The 13372-nt window shown below is 48.1% G+C and overlaps 1 protein-coding gene across 3 annotated transcripts in view; it reads left to right on the forward strand.

The window, feature by feature from the left end:
* The window catches only part of ARAP1 (ArfGAP with RhoGAP domain, ankyrin repeat and PH domain 1), a 74554-nt gene that overhangs the window by 22692 nt on the left and 38490 nt on the right, over positions 1-13372 (forward strand). For all 3 annotated transcript variants that reach the window (XR_009755202.1, XM_061552361.1, XM_061552362.1), the window contains exons 4-7: positions 3997-4354; positions 6720-6793; positions 9689-9756; positions 11813-11919. Coding sequence is in view for 2 of the 3 variants with exons in the window: in XM_061552361.1 (XP_061408345.1) it covers positions 3997-4354; positions 6720-6793; positions 9689-9756; positions 11813-11919 (607 nt within the window). In the remaining variant the exon portion in view is untranslated. The remainder of the gene's footprint in view (positions 1-3996; positions 4355-6719; positions 6794-9688; positions 9757-11812; positions 11920-13372) is intronic.

Raw genomic sequence — 13372 nt, forward strand, 5'->3', positions numbered from 1 at the left:
GGTCGTGGGTTTGATTCAGACCCTGATGCCTGTATATTTGGAGTTTGCGTGTCTCTCTCCCCGTGGTCACATTGATTTTTCTCCGGGGCCTCCGATTTTCCCCTCCACATTTGGAATCAACATGCATATTAGAGTATTTGATTGGTATAAATTTCAACGTTAGTTATTTCATTTGTGGCCAGGTCACTTCTGAGTTTTACCTGCTGAAATTATAATAGTTTAGTTTCCCAAATGAATGGAGTGGGTGGAGGGACAGTGGAATCCAGGAATTTCAAGGTTACTGAATAGGGCCCATCATGAAGAATAATTAAAAATCATGGGTGGAAAAAAACCGATTTTTCCAGCGGCAGGCATCGGGTTTTTTCTTTAATACAATTAAACCCGATTTCGGGGAATTAAAACCTGGTTTAATGAATACGAAACTCTGATCCAAGGCTTAGGCTGCTTCCTCGTCGGTGCTGCTATCGTACTCGGGGCCGTAGGGCACTTGGTAGTCGTAGAATGCGGCAGGCAGGTTGGTCTTGATGAACATGAGCTTCTCCACAATCGTGGGCGCCAGTGAGTTCCTTAGCTTGGAATGGATGAAGCTCATCGTTGAGAAGTTGGCGAAGTGCGATTCTGCAATTAGAACCAATTAAACTGGAGTTCTCCCAATCTCAGATGATCGGGTTTAATATAAAAAGACAATTAAACCCGATTGTAAAAAACCCGACTGTGCCACCCTTGTTAAAATCAAACGTTCAACATATCTTCCCTGGTGTGCAGTATCTTAATAACGTGGCAATTTTCTGGGTCTCCAAGGGCAGAGAGATCCTCTGTCCCATTGGAAGCCGCCACTGGTCACTGGAGTTTGACGATAACTTGACTCGTAGGCACGGCCACAGTGAGAGGTAATACTGGACGTAGTGTGCGGGATGCAGTTGACTCGGACGGACGCGGATGAAATCAATCGCCGCTTCTGCCAAGGCACGGGTGATGAACCGCGATCATTATGGGGTAAAATTTGTCGTAATGGTCACTTGTGATGAATACCATGACAGTGTTTCTTCTGTTTGTACAGTTGCTGAAAATGCATAAGCGCTTTCTGTAAATGATACATTTTTTAAGTATTCTGTTCTATTCTTGCGTACGGCAGCAACGTGTTCAGGAGCTAACTGCCAATGGTCGAGTTCTCCTACGAGAGGGCTTCAGCAGAGAGTTTGCCATTCCCCCTCCGTTGAAGGGGCACAGGCAACAGTGGTTTACTATACGGTCCAGTGACGTGCGGTGAGGTCAATGGCTGGGGAGGCATTGACTCGTGTCAGAGCCAGATTCACACACTGAGGGGGGCGTGGCCTCACGGAGGGGGCGTGTCTTCACTGAGGGGGCGTGGCCTCATTGAGGGGGCGTGTTAGACACGTCCCCCTCAGTGAGGCAGATGTGATAGCTGCCTCCCGTGGTGCTTTTGCATTGCAGTTTCATGACGAGACCAGCGAGCCTAAATATCTTTATACACACACGTGAAATAAGTTACCTGGATTATGGAAGGCGAGGACATGAAGGGGTCTACAAACATTACATTGGTGACACACTGAGATAGTAACAGGCACGCGCTTATTGCCCGCGCTCCATCCAGTTACTGAGGGGTTGCGCAATCAGAGGGGAGGCTGAGCTCGTCGCTGCCTCACCTTTCGTCTCTTCCTGTATTTGCAGCGGAGCTCCGCAAATTTGGCGATTTTGACTATAAAAATTATTGGAATTATACAGAAATCACATTTATAACACAGATCAGTGGAAAAATCATAATATTTATTTTATTTGAGTATTCTTTTTTTTTTTACTTTTCGTATAACAGCTATTTTCATTGGAGTATGACGGGTGAGGCTCTGCCTCCCCTGCCTCCCCTGACCGCACGTCGCTGATACGGATCATAGATTGGGTTGCGTGGCCACAATCGCACTCTTGTGGCTTCACTTTAATGTATCTCTATGTATCTCTACGAGTCTCTATGTATAAGTCTTCATGAGTTGATTATTTGGTCGAAAGTTTGGATTACATGGCCATAATCACACTGCTGTGGCTTGACTTTAAAAGTCAATTCATCATAATAATATTACACAGCCCTTTGCCCATCTGCTGCCACAGATGCAAAGGCTTCCACACACCATGCCGGTCATGGGGGTTGTTTGACCGTATTTCCCCACGCTGGTCAGTGTGGGTTGGTGGGACGCGGTGGGGCCCCAGAAAACTGCAGATATGGCTCGCGAATCATGATAGCCTTGGCCAGGCATTGGACTTTTCTGTTTTTAGATGATGTTGATAAAAGTATCTATGGGAGCTTTTTTTTGCCAGAATCAAAGTATGAAAAATAAGAATCGGTGTTTCCCTTTCAGCCAATAAAACATGTTTTAAGATGATAATTGTTTTTTTTTTACCCTTCTATCTGGCAACAAAACTGACACCTTTTTTTTACAAGGAGTCATGTTTGCATAGACCACAATACCTGCGGTCATGATGCAAACAAAAAACATAACTCTGATAATGTGCAATGTCCTTGAAGTTGATTCGTCCACACCCGAGACAGTTTTCCTTAGAGCCTAGTCTCACATGGGTTTTTTGTTTGCATTATGACCGCAGGTATTATGGTCTATGTTAACATGACTCCTTGTAAAAAAATGTCAGTTTTGTTGCCAGATAGAAGGGTAAAAAAACAATTATCATATTTTTTACTGCCAAATGAGGTTCCAATGATGTTTTAAGATGTTCAAACACCAAATGGATACCTTTGGAAAGGAATGAAGCTTGCAATAACCACACGTACTTGTATTAAGCATAAGTCTGTGTGCATGAACAACGCGTACTTGTATTACGCATAAGTCTGTGTGCATGAACAACAGTACTTGTATTAACCATAAGTCTGTGTGCATGAACAACACGTACTTGTATTAACCATAAGTCTGTGTGCATGAACAACACGTACTTGTATTAAGCATAAGTCTGTGTGCATGAACAACACGTACTTGTATTAACCATAAGTCTGTGTGCATGAACAACGCGTACTTGTGGTGAATGCAGACGTAATTCTTTGCAAAAGGTATCTATTTCGCGTTTGAACATCTTAACACCTATTTTCTATTTTCGAAAGTGTACAAACAAAACATACTGTTATTCTCCGTGCATTGATGAAAGTGCAGTGTGCTTTTAGTTGCAAGGACGGCATTGCAGTTATTCGGAAAACGCTGGTAGTGGAGTTTTTTTTTTGCTCCATGCAAAAAGGCTGAGTGCTTTGTACGCACTTTTTGCGTGCCGTTTGCGTAACGCGTGTTTCTTTTTCCTTCGGCCTGCACTTTTTTCTCTCTCGTGATGGGCTTTTCCCCCCTAAGTCATGTACAGATTTGGTTTTCCCTATTACGTAGAATGTGGCATTTTTTGGGGGGTTCCAGTAAAAAAAAGGCGCAGTGGTATGGAGATGATGAAACAAATGAATTATTGTTGAATGGTTTCACGGTCCCAACATGGTAAATGAAATATTTAAGTTCAGAAATACTTTGAATAAAAAATAAATGGGAAAGTGATATATAGAATAATGCATTGCACTCTCAGGCCTTCGTGGGTTGAACCAGAGCTGGATGAGCAAAATCTAATAGTACCAATTTATTTGTATGGCTAATAAGAGTCAATTATTTCATTAACCCCACTAATTTCAAGTTGTCAATCACATAATAAACCGTTATTGGCCACATAGAGAAATTTAAACCTCCGAAAGTTTTGCCACCTCAAGGTGGCACCGACAATTGAAATTCCTGGTCTGGGCTCATGGGCAAAGTGTTGCAAAGCTTTCAGTCAATAAGGGGCTTGGCTGGCAGTGGTAGATGAGCATCAAATACAACAACAAAAGACACCAAATCCATCGTGCTCTAAAAGCGCAGCGGGCACCGTGCCGGTTCAGACATCCCCCCTCGCCGCTGACTTCTAACCGACTGACGTTCACGAGTCCGTTGTCTCTCCCCACGGCAGACTCTGCGAGCCCCGACACGCCCTCCAAGCTACTTCCATGCCCGCGCAGGATGCACAGCGGCCTGCCGCGATTCAAGATCCCCGTGTGGTCGCCGGACGAAGCCGACCCCCAGCTGCCCTCCGCGGATCCGCACCCCGGCGAGCCCTGGCCTGATGCCGAGGAGGAGAAGGACGAGGAGGAGGAGGACCACCCATTGGAAATGATGGACAACGACATTTACGAGGAGTTTCAGAAGCCCGAGGAGACGCCTGCCCAGGAGACGATCAGCCCCATCCGGCACAGCAAGGCGACTCTGTCCAGGAGCAACGCCCTGCAGAGCCGGCCGCTGCCCATCCCTTGGCAGAAAATCATCAGGAGGTGCGGTCCGCGCGGCGCACGCCTCTCCTACACCGGCACTCCCACCACCACCCAACGGCCGGTGAATTGATTCCGGGTCATTCTGCTAGGGCTCAGATCTTGTTGGCCACACACTCTGCCGAGCGACGCCAGCCGCTTGGCCTCAGCCAATCCTCTTGCCCGGTTCTTCCTGCATGCACACGTCTGTATGTTGAGCTTCCTTCGCGTCGTACGTAGCCGACCGTGCTCATCGGGGGTGCGAGGGAAGGACAACAGACTAAATGCGAAAAGTTCAGCTCGGGGCTTGCGAGCGTCATCCCTGGCGTTGTAACTGGGGGCGACTGCCTCCGACTGCTGAGTCTCATCATTCACGAGCTTCCTCCGTAGAGGCCGTTCTTGACACCACTGATGCCAAGCATCAGCAAATCCACACAGTTCTAGTTCCCTCTTTACCACATTGGCCATCCTCCTGTATAGTCCACGACATGCCGAATGAAAGCCCCCCTCTGTTCAGCCAAACAGAAACTGCTTGCATATGCGGTGGATGGGCACGCGGGCACGTGACCCAGCCAAATGTAGTATCGCCTGCTGGAGGAGCTCCACTGATGGAGCTGTGTGTCCAGGCGTTTTAAGGATCTGTGAGTGTCTCGCACAATCCAGCCTGCTTAAACCCAGCATGGATTGTCTGCAGGGTTGCACACACACACACATGGAAGGAGACAAATATTCCTCGTAGCAAGTGCTCTAAGCGAACGGATTAACAGTAAATTGCTGCACTGCCATCTGGCCATCTCGCAGTCCAAGCCTCCACTCCTGGTAGTTACCCATCCAAATATTAACCAGGCTCAAACGTTGCTTAGCTTCTGAAATATAATCAGATCTCAGGCATTTAGGGTGCACTTGGTTGAAGGAAAATTTGTTGAACTTAATGGAGAAATATTCTTGGTTCTTTCGGTAAAGCCACGTAGAAGGGAAATAATAAAATAATATTAATATATTGCAGTCGAAACGTCGTGAGACTTTTTATTGTTTTATATTAATATAATTTTTTTATTTCCCTTCTACGTGACTTTACCGAAAGAACCAAGAATATGAATCCCTGCAGTCACGAAAGCTTTAAATCAAGATTTAATGGAGAAATGTTAACATTTTTGGCCAGTTATTTAAAAGCAGTTATATTTCGATTTAAAGCTTTCGTGACTGCAGGGATTCATCTTCTTGGTTCTTTCGGTAAAGTCACGTAGAAGGGAAGTAATAAAATAATAAAAATATTGTGAGAATTGTTTTATTATGTTTTATTTTTATTATTTTATTACTTCCCTTCTACGTGACTTTACCGAAAGAACCAAGAAGCAGTTATATTTTCACATGTTAATTTAACGTAAACATCGGTACTCAGAGGCACTCCCCATCCAAGTACTAAGCCAGGCTCGACTTTCCTTAGCTTCCGAGATCTGACAATATCCGCCGCATTCAGGTCAGATTTAGTCGTGGGCAATTGCGGACCGTCGCCACTGCCACCGCATTCCCCGATTGGGAGCAGATTCCTGGGGAGCCCGACGGCAATGTGGCCGACGTTCCCCGCACGTGCCGTGGGTGCAGCTGCCACGTGGCCTCATAGCTCACCGAGCCTGGCACAAGCGCCGTGGTGGTTGGTTGGTTGGGTTGGTTGGTTTGGTTGGTTGGGTTGGGATTGGTTTGGTTTGGGTTGGTTGGTTGATTGGTTTGACTTCACCGCCGCCTAAGTGGCGAATGGCGGCCACCGTCGTCGCTGGTGGGGCAGCTGCCGAGACGTGACCCCCTACCCCCCCCCCCTCCATCCCCGACTCAGTGACTGTTTTGTGTGATTCTACACGCTTTTTATTTAACTCACTCAGTCTGTTGTCGTATCCTTGAAAAATCTTGTAGCTCAATTTTTACCCGCTTCCCAATGTGGTATCGACTGCAAACTTGGTATACTTATGTCATACTGATGACAATACTATATTCTATCATAAAAAAATTAATATATGAATTTTTTTACATTTTACACGCTTTTATTTAACTCACTATGTCTGTTGTCGTATCCTCAAATCTTGTAACTCAATTTCAACCGTCTTCCCAATGTCGTATCGACTGCAAACTTTGTATAGGTGTGTCATACTGATGACAATACTATATTCTATCATTAAAAAACAAAAAAATGTAACAATCTTTTTTACGGGTCTAATTGTCCACTCTCAACTCACGTTGCCTGTAAATCACCACAGTTCCTTACGTTGTGGCAAGCTGCGAGGCCAGTTCCTGGAGTCGTGGAGTTCTGCCATTACGAGTACGGTACATTTCATTAAAGCGTTGTTTTTTTTAAGTATATTTAAATATTGTATTTGTTGGATGCCCACCACAGGCAATCAGGCATGGTGAGCGACCGCGTGTACGAGGACATACCGGACATCCCAGCTCCACGCGGGGTGCTCTCCTGTAAGTGGCTGCCACCCAGTCGTATTGTGTCGGTATTGTTTGACGTTTTGTTGTTGTTGTTCTTGTTGTTTCACCAATCTTCTCCACATTCACCAATCGGCTCTGTTAATACAAATCCAGGCGGTCTCCGGCTTACGACGGTCCAATTTACAATGATCCACGTTCACGACGTTTATGCAATGCCACCATGGATCGATTTACGACGCAAATGACTTGATTTACGACGCGTCTTGCGACACGACTCCGAACGCACTTGGACGGTCGGCCCGGATTCCGACGGACTTGGCGTGGAAATGTGTCACTCCCGAGCGTTTTTGTGGAGTTTTACCTTCAACCCCCTCTCAGATATGGCCGATAACAGGGGGAAAAACATATCGGCAAGTGATGTGGGCAGGTGCTCCAAATCGAGGGCAAACACATTTATTGTGGTCAATCTGTAAGATGCAACAGCACGTGTGTCACACACAGCAATCATCAACCGAGTCGCCATTCACCACGTGACTGGTGTACCAGTCCGGTTAATCAATAACAGTTTCTCGTAAACCCAATTCTACGACTGACAAACAATCTTGTTCTTTGACAATAACTTTTACACTTTACTATTCGAAAATTACTTTAATCCTAAGCTGTATGTCTATTTATACCATCCACTTATATCGGTATCTTAGACCCATTACCTGTACTGTATGTGTACAGTATACGTACTGTACTTGTCACCACTGTACAACTTACTAGTGTACATGTGTTCTATTCTCAATAGCATTGCAAGTAGTCATACTGTGGGTGCATGGGCATGGTTATAGAATAAACAGTATTAGGGTTAGAGAATTGCAAGTATCAACTGCAGTACATCATCCTTTACAGTGCAGACAGTGCTCAAACCCCTCCTATTGAATATATCACAAACTAACAATTCAAAGCCAAGCTTGAAGTTTAGAACAAGTCTAGAACATTTCTATAACGATCAAAAACAACCTTTGGGTCCACTATTGGGAACCTCCTTTGCCAGTAGTTGTTTTTTTACCCTTTTATCTGGCAACAAAACTGACACCTTTTTTACAAGGAGTCATGTTTGCATTGACCACAATACCTGCAGTCGGAATGCAAACAAAAAACACAACTCTGATAATGTATGCACTGTCCTTGAAATTGATTGGTCCACACCCGAGACAGCTTTTCTTAGAGCCTAGTCTCACATGGTGTTGGACCAGATGATGCCAAAAGGCGCAAGGAGGTTCCAATGGGGCACCAGTAAGTTTTAGATTTGAAGCTTTCGTGACTGCAAGGATTCATATTCCTAGGTTTTTTCGGTAAAGTCACGTAGGTAAAAAAATAAAAATTTAAATTAATAAAAGTAAAATAAATAAAAAAAAATCACGACGTTTCGGAGGTATTAATTAAAAAATTTTACCTACGTGACTTTACCGAAAAAACCTAAGAATATGCACCAGTAAATTGCTCACCTGTCTTGAACATGGGGAAATGCTCACAAAATACCGTGGTGTTGAACATGCTGATTGTAATGCATGACAACACACAATGGCGTTCTTGGAAAATGTTGTGAAATCACGGGAACATGCCTGTGATTATGTCGCCCAATCTCGACACACCTCAGAAGCTCATTCGGGTTTGAGCCTAGTTAGTGCTTGGATGGGCGACCGCCGTGCATTAAACAGGCACCGGAGCGTGCTGCGGGGCTGTGAATTTAGCAGGGGGCAACGGAGACCAGAGGTCATGTGACGGGATCTCTGTTGTAGTTCTGCGATGTTCGCTTGCATGGCTAGTTCTCTAACGCGAAGGGCCGAATCAAAATGGCTGCTCTGCCTCGTGGCTCCGCGCCAATAGAACAATCGTAATCGTCGATCTCGGCATCACACGGTACATTTAGCGATTATCAGGCACGTAAAGTGTGCGACGACTTAATTGCCATTTGTACAGAGAAGGTTGGTGAGGACAGGAAAGGTTTTGGCCGTGGCGGTGGGTTGCAATGGTCAATGTTTGGGGAAACCCTCTCTTATCGTTTCCATGAAGGTCCGCGGCTTTAGTGAGAACCCTTCGCTTCCAGGAAAAATAAACGGGCCACATGAAAGAAAGGGCATTGTGCTGTGATGTGTAAAAGTTGCAGCCTTGCAATTTTCTAACTCACGCCGCTGCTAGCGGAAGGGGCCTCCAGTAGTTGGAAGCTCGGGAGGGTATTTCACCCTACTCTTCCACGTTGGCCGGTACATCATGGAAGAGGCGGGGAGGACCCACACGTCATCCCCACCCGCCGAACAGCAGCACCTGCCGATCGTCTTAACTGCGGTGGATAGAGGCAGAGAGCGTTAACAAACAAACAAAAATCGATGTATTGTTTCAACTGCCACACCGTGAGATAAAATCAGCCCGGTAGGCCCTCTGGATCGGAAGTCACAACCGCTGTGGCAGTAGATCACGGCAGTCGTGCGTAACCGACGCGGTTAAACGCGGTGCGGTGGCAGGATGACCGGACGATCGCGATTTTTTCTGCACGACCCGCCTCGGCCCTTTCACCCTTGCCGATCGTTGAGAGATAACTGGGGGGGGTCGGGGTGCGGCAGCGGCGGCGTCACGGGGGCCGCCGAGGTTAATCCGCGCATCACGCGCCACCGTTTTTTCCCCTGTGGGGGTGGGGGGGCGCTCAGGAAGCGGTGTGTACCTTGGGTGTAGAGGAAGTCGTGGGCCGTGCTTCCTTGTTTTTGCATGAACTATGCTATTTCTTCGGTCTCTAAAGGCAAACAACGGAGCGGGGTGTGTGTGGGGTGGGTAGGGGGTAAAGGAATTCAACGGCGGCAATGCTCCAGCGACGCGCCGTTCGCGGCCAGTGTTGTGTAATTTTCGCCGCCGTCGTCGCTGCTGCTGTTTGCGTTCGTGCAGCGCGAGGGATGGAGGACGATGGCAACACGTACGAAGAAGTGGAGTACGTGGAGAAGCGGCCCGCGAAGGTACGTGAACGGGAACGCAGACGCGGCGGGTACGTTCGTCGCAGTTGAAATAAAACGGTGCGGTGATCATGCTGATGCTGCTGCCTGCCGCCGCCGCTGCATTGGCAACGCGTGCACAGGAGCCAACGACGCGAAGCTGAGCACGTGATGTCAATAGCACTGCTGTGGGCTACGAAAGGTAAAAAATATATATATAGCAGGTGATGTATTGGGCAATGGCCTTTCTTCACGGCACATATTTGTGACGCACGTGAATTCCGCCGTGAACAAGAGGCAATTGCCCCAAAAAACGTTGCCTTGTAGAACTTTTTTCCCCTTTGAAGGTCACGGTGTCATTAACGAATGTGTTGAGTTTTATGGTAACAATAAAATCACTTTGAATGTACGGGGCGTCCAGGTGCCCACAGAGCTCGTCAGGGTAATGTACGAGTCAAGGGTATTAAAATAAATTGCACATTCAGAAATGAAATACAGGGCGACCGTGAGCTGGGCAGATTTAACAGTGGGGGGGGGGGGAATGACGCACACCTTGTACACAAACGAAACCGGAGACCCGAGTTCGATTCGTGCTCACGGCCAACACCGGTGACGATTATCTAAACCGTATCCAACTCGGCTTCGTAGCGCATTGCCAGGTTCGTAGCGCATTGCGTTACATCACTCTGCCACCAACACTCCCTCCACCCGCATGCACCGTTTACGAAACGTAAGAACAAATGTCGGTTCTTTAGCACGAGAATCAGTTAGATCTATCGTGGTAAAAAAAAACGAGCTCTGTCACCCTCACGAACCGCAACCGGATTGGTCCTTCCTGTTCCTTAAATGAGTCCTCATAACAATATGGAACTTCTGTCTGGTCTCTGATATCAATGTCATCGTTGCCCGTGTGAGCGTAGTGCAGTGGTCAGCGCGCTGCGCTACGAACCTGGCGGCCCGAGTTGGATTCCCACTCACGGCCAACACCGGTGACGATTATCTGAACCGGTCCTGGCCCTCCTCTAGGTCGACTCGGCTGCAAATGAGCACCTGATGCGGTGTGCAAACGTCGCCACCGGGGTTACAAAGGGCGGTTGGGCGTGCTGCCGGCCACCAAACCCCTCGTGTGCCGTGCCGGCTTAAATAGATGCTCGCAAACGGCACTTGCCCCAAAAGCAAAAGTCTTTAATGGCTATACGGGGGGGGGGTGGGGGATGATCTTTGGCTTTGCTTGTCTGTTGTGCACGTGTAGTGATGGGCCTTAGAGCGCATCCTCGTACCCACCTGTGGGAAAACGTCTCCTGCACAGCGCCTCACTCGCTTGACATTCAAATGTTGCGCCTCGTTAACGTTCGCCGATTTTTGTTGTCGCTCTCCGGCGCGCGTGGCTCGCTTTTTTTCTCTCTTTTTTTCTCTTTTCTGCGCGACGTCAATCGGTCACCTGCGGCGCGGAACTCGGTGTGAGGTGGACGCTGCAGAAGGAAATGGAAACCCCGTTGCAGGAGTGACCCGCGTCGTGTAACTTCTGACCCTTGACCTTATCGCAAACCGAGGTCTCCGTCGCAAGAAGACTCCTGTTATCCCCGTGAAACTCTTTTAGGTGGTTGAACAAATGAAGGCTCCCCACTCGCCGGCTCGACTGCCGCGCGAGCCAGTGAGTCGGCCTTGATAGGTGCTCGCTGACAGCGGCACCTGTTGAGGCTGGCAGGGCCTGTCAGTCGGCCTTGATAGATGCTCGCTGACAGCGGCATTGCTCCGAGGCTTCCGCGCGCAGGGTGTGATCATTGCGATTGCTGCATCGCTCATGCAATTCTTATTTTTAAAGAAAGCAAGTTGTGGAACTGGTTCTTCCAACAAAAAAAAAAGACGAACTTGTTTGCTCAACTCGCTCTTGCTTTTGCCACCACCGTAAACAGTATTGAGGAACTCCCTCTCGACTGGATGTCGTCTCTCGCTGCTACGCCCCTCGGTGACACAAATGGGGCTGGGGAAGCGAGCGAGAGAGGAAAATGTGCATTCGGCGCGCTAATAACCACTGCTCGCGTCCTCGTTCCTGATGTTGACACACACTGCCTCGCAGGACCAGCTCCAGCAGCAGCGACAGAGGAAGGCTCCCGTCGCGATGACGAGGATCCCCGGCCACCTGACGGACGCATCGGGAAGCTCCGTGAACGAGACGGGTTACAGGTGAGGAGGAGGAGGAGGGGGGGCTGAACGACGCTCATCGTTGATTTGTTTACTTGGCGGATGGAGTTTGCGCTGTGCCCGCCGCGTTTGTCCGAGCGTGGTGGCAATGGGAGAGGGGGTAAAGTCCAGCCAAGCATCACTTTGACGATTTGGTTTCAGCCAGCGGATTTTTTTTTTACTTACAGAATAAATAACAGACATTGGCATCATTTATCCGTACGCATTGCACGTGGCCGACCGTGCGAATCGGAGGCGCGGGGGAATGACAACAACCGAACACACAAAAAGCGCAGTGCATTTACAGGCGTTCGGTAGTCTGTTACCGCGTGAAGGTCCCTCCAACATCCCCCCCCCACCACCCTCATGCCGTGTGTCAGCCGTAGGGGCTGTTTTGGCCGTACTTTACTCAACTTATTTTTGACACCACTCGTCACTGATGTTAGCCGCGAGCGGGAAATTGAACGATGGTAGCCGGGTTGACGGGTCCGTCCAGTGCCCAAACCACTGCAATGTGGCACCACTGCCTATCGTGGTCATAACAACCATCACCACCATCATCCAGCAGCAGCAGCACCAGCCATGGTCTGATGCACCGTCGATGTCTTTGTGTGATGACAGGCGAGCAATAAAATAACTTAATCACCCTTGACGGTGTTTTATAGAACAGCACGAACATTGACAAAGCACTGCAGAACGACTCTGAAGCCATACACACTCGCTGCGATTTGATACTTTCTACACAATTGCTGCGATTTGATACTTTCTTTGTGTGTTAGCTCAGTCAGGGTTTGGCAAATAATAGCGTGCCCAGCATTTTTATATTGTGTGCGTGAATGTGTGGTTTTTTTGTATCTATTTATTTATTTTACTTGCTCAAGAAAGCCTGCTTGGCATCCTTGAAAATGTTACTGCGGAAGCTACGTGACTCGTCAGGGCACAACCGAGAGACGGGAAGAGGTTGCACGTGGATTAGAGAACTTACACAATTTAAAAACGAAAGCAGGCTGGAGTATCCACAATAGAAGCTGTTTTGGGGGGTTGGATTGTTTCAAAGTAAATGTGTCGTTGAAGCCGGCCACCACCCGACACAGCCAATCAGTAACGTTTGTGACGTTAACAAAACGCGCCAATGAGTTACTCGTGTGTTGCAGAGTAAACCCACAACATTGCCAATTCGAGCACGACGCTTCGCCGGTTTTAATTACAACAATCAGCCTCATCAGGCGACAGCCAGCGTTGAGTATTTGACCTCTACGGGAGGGATGACGGCCGGTGGTCAAGACCAACGATGGAGCGCATGGGAGCACGACCACAGTGGAGACGGAGCGATGGAATCGGCTCATATGCTGGCGCTGGAGAATGGATTGCTGCGTCGTGAGATCTTGAGAGATGCCTTCATTCAGCAGTAGATAGATCATGGCTGATGACGATGATGATGATGACGGGGGGGGGG

The sequence above is a fragment of the Lethenteron reissneri genome, chromosome 16 (genome assembly GCF_015708825.2).
Source record: "Lethenteron reissneri isolate LAM-NWPU_2019-01 chromosome 16, ASM1570882v1, whole genome shotgun sequence".
In the NCBI taxonomy this organism is placed as follows: Eukaryota; Metazoa; Chordata; class Hyperoartia; order Petromyzontiformes; family Petromyzontidae; genus Lethenteron; species Lethenteron reissneri.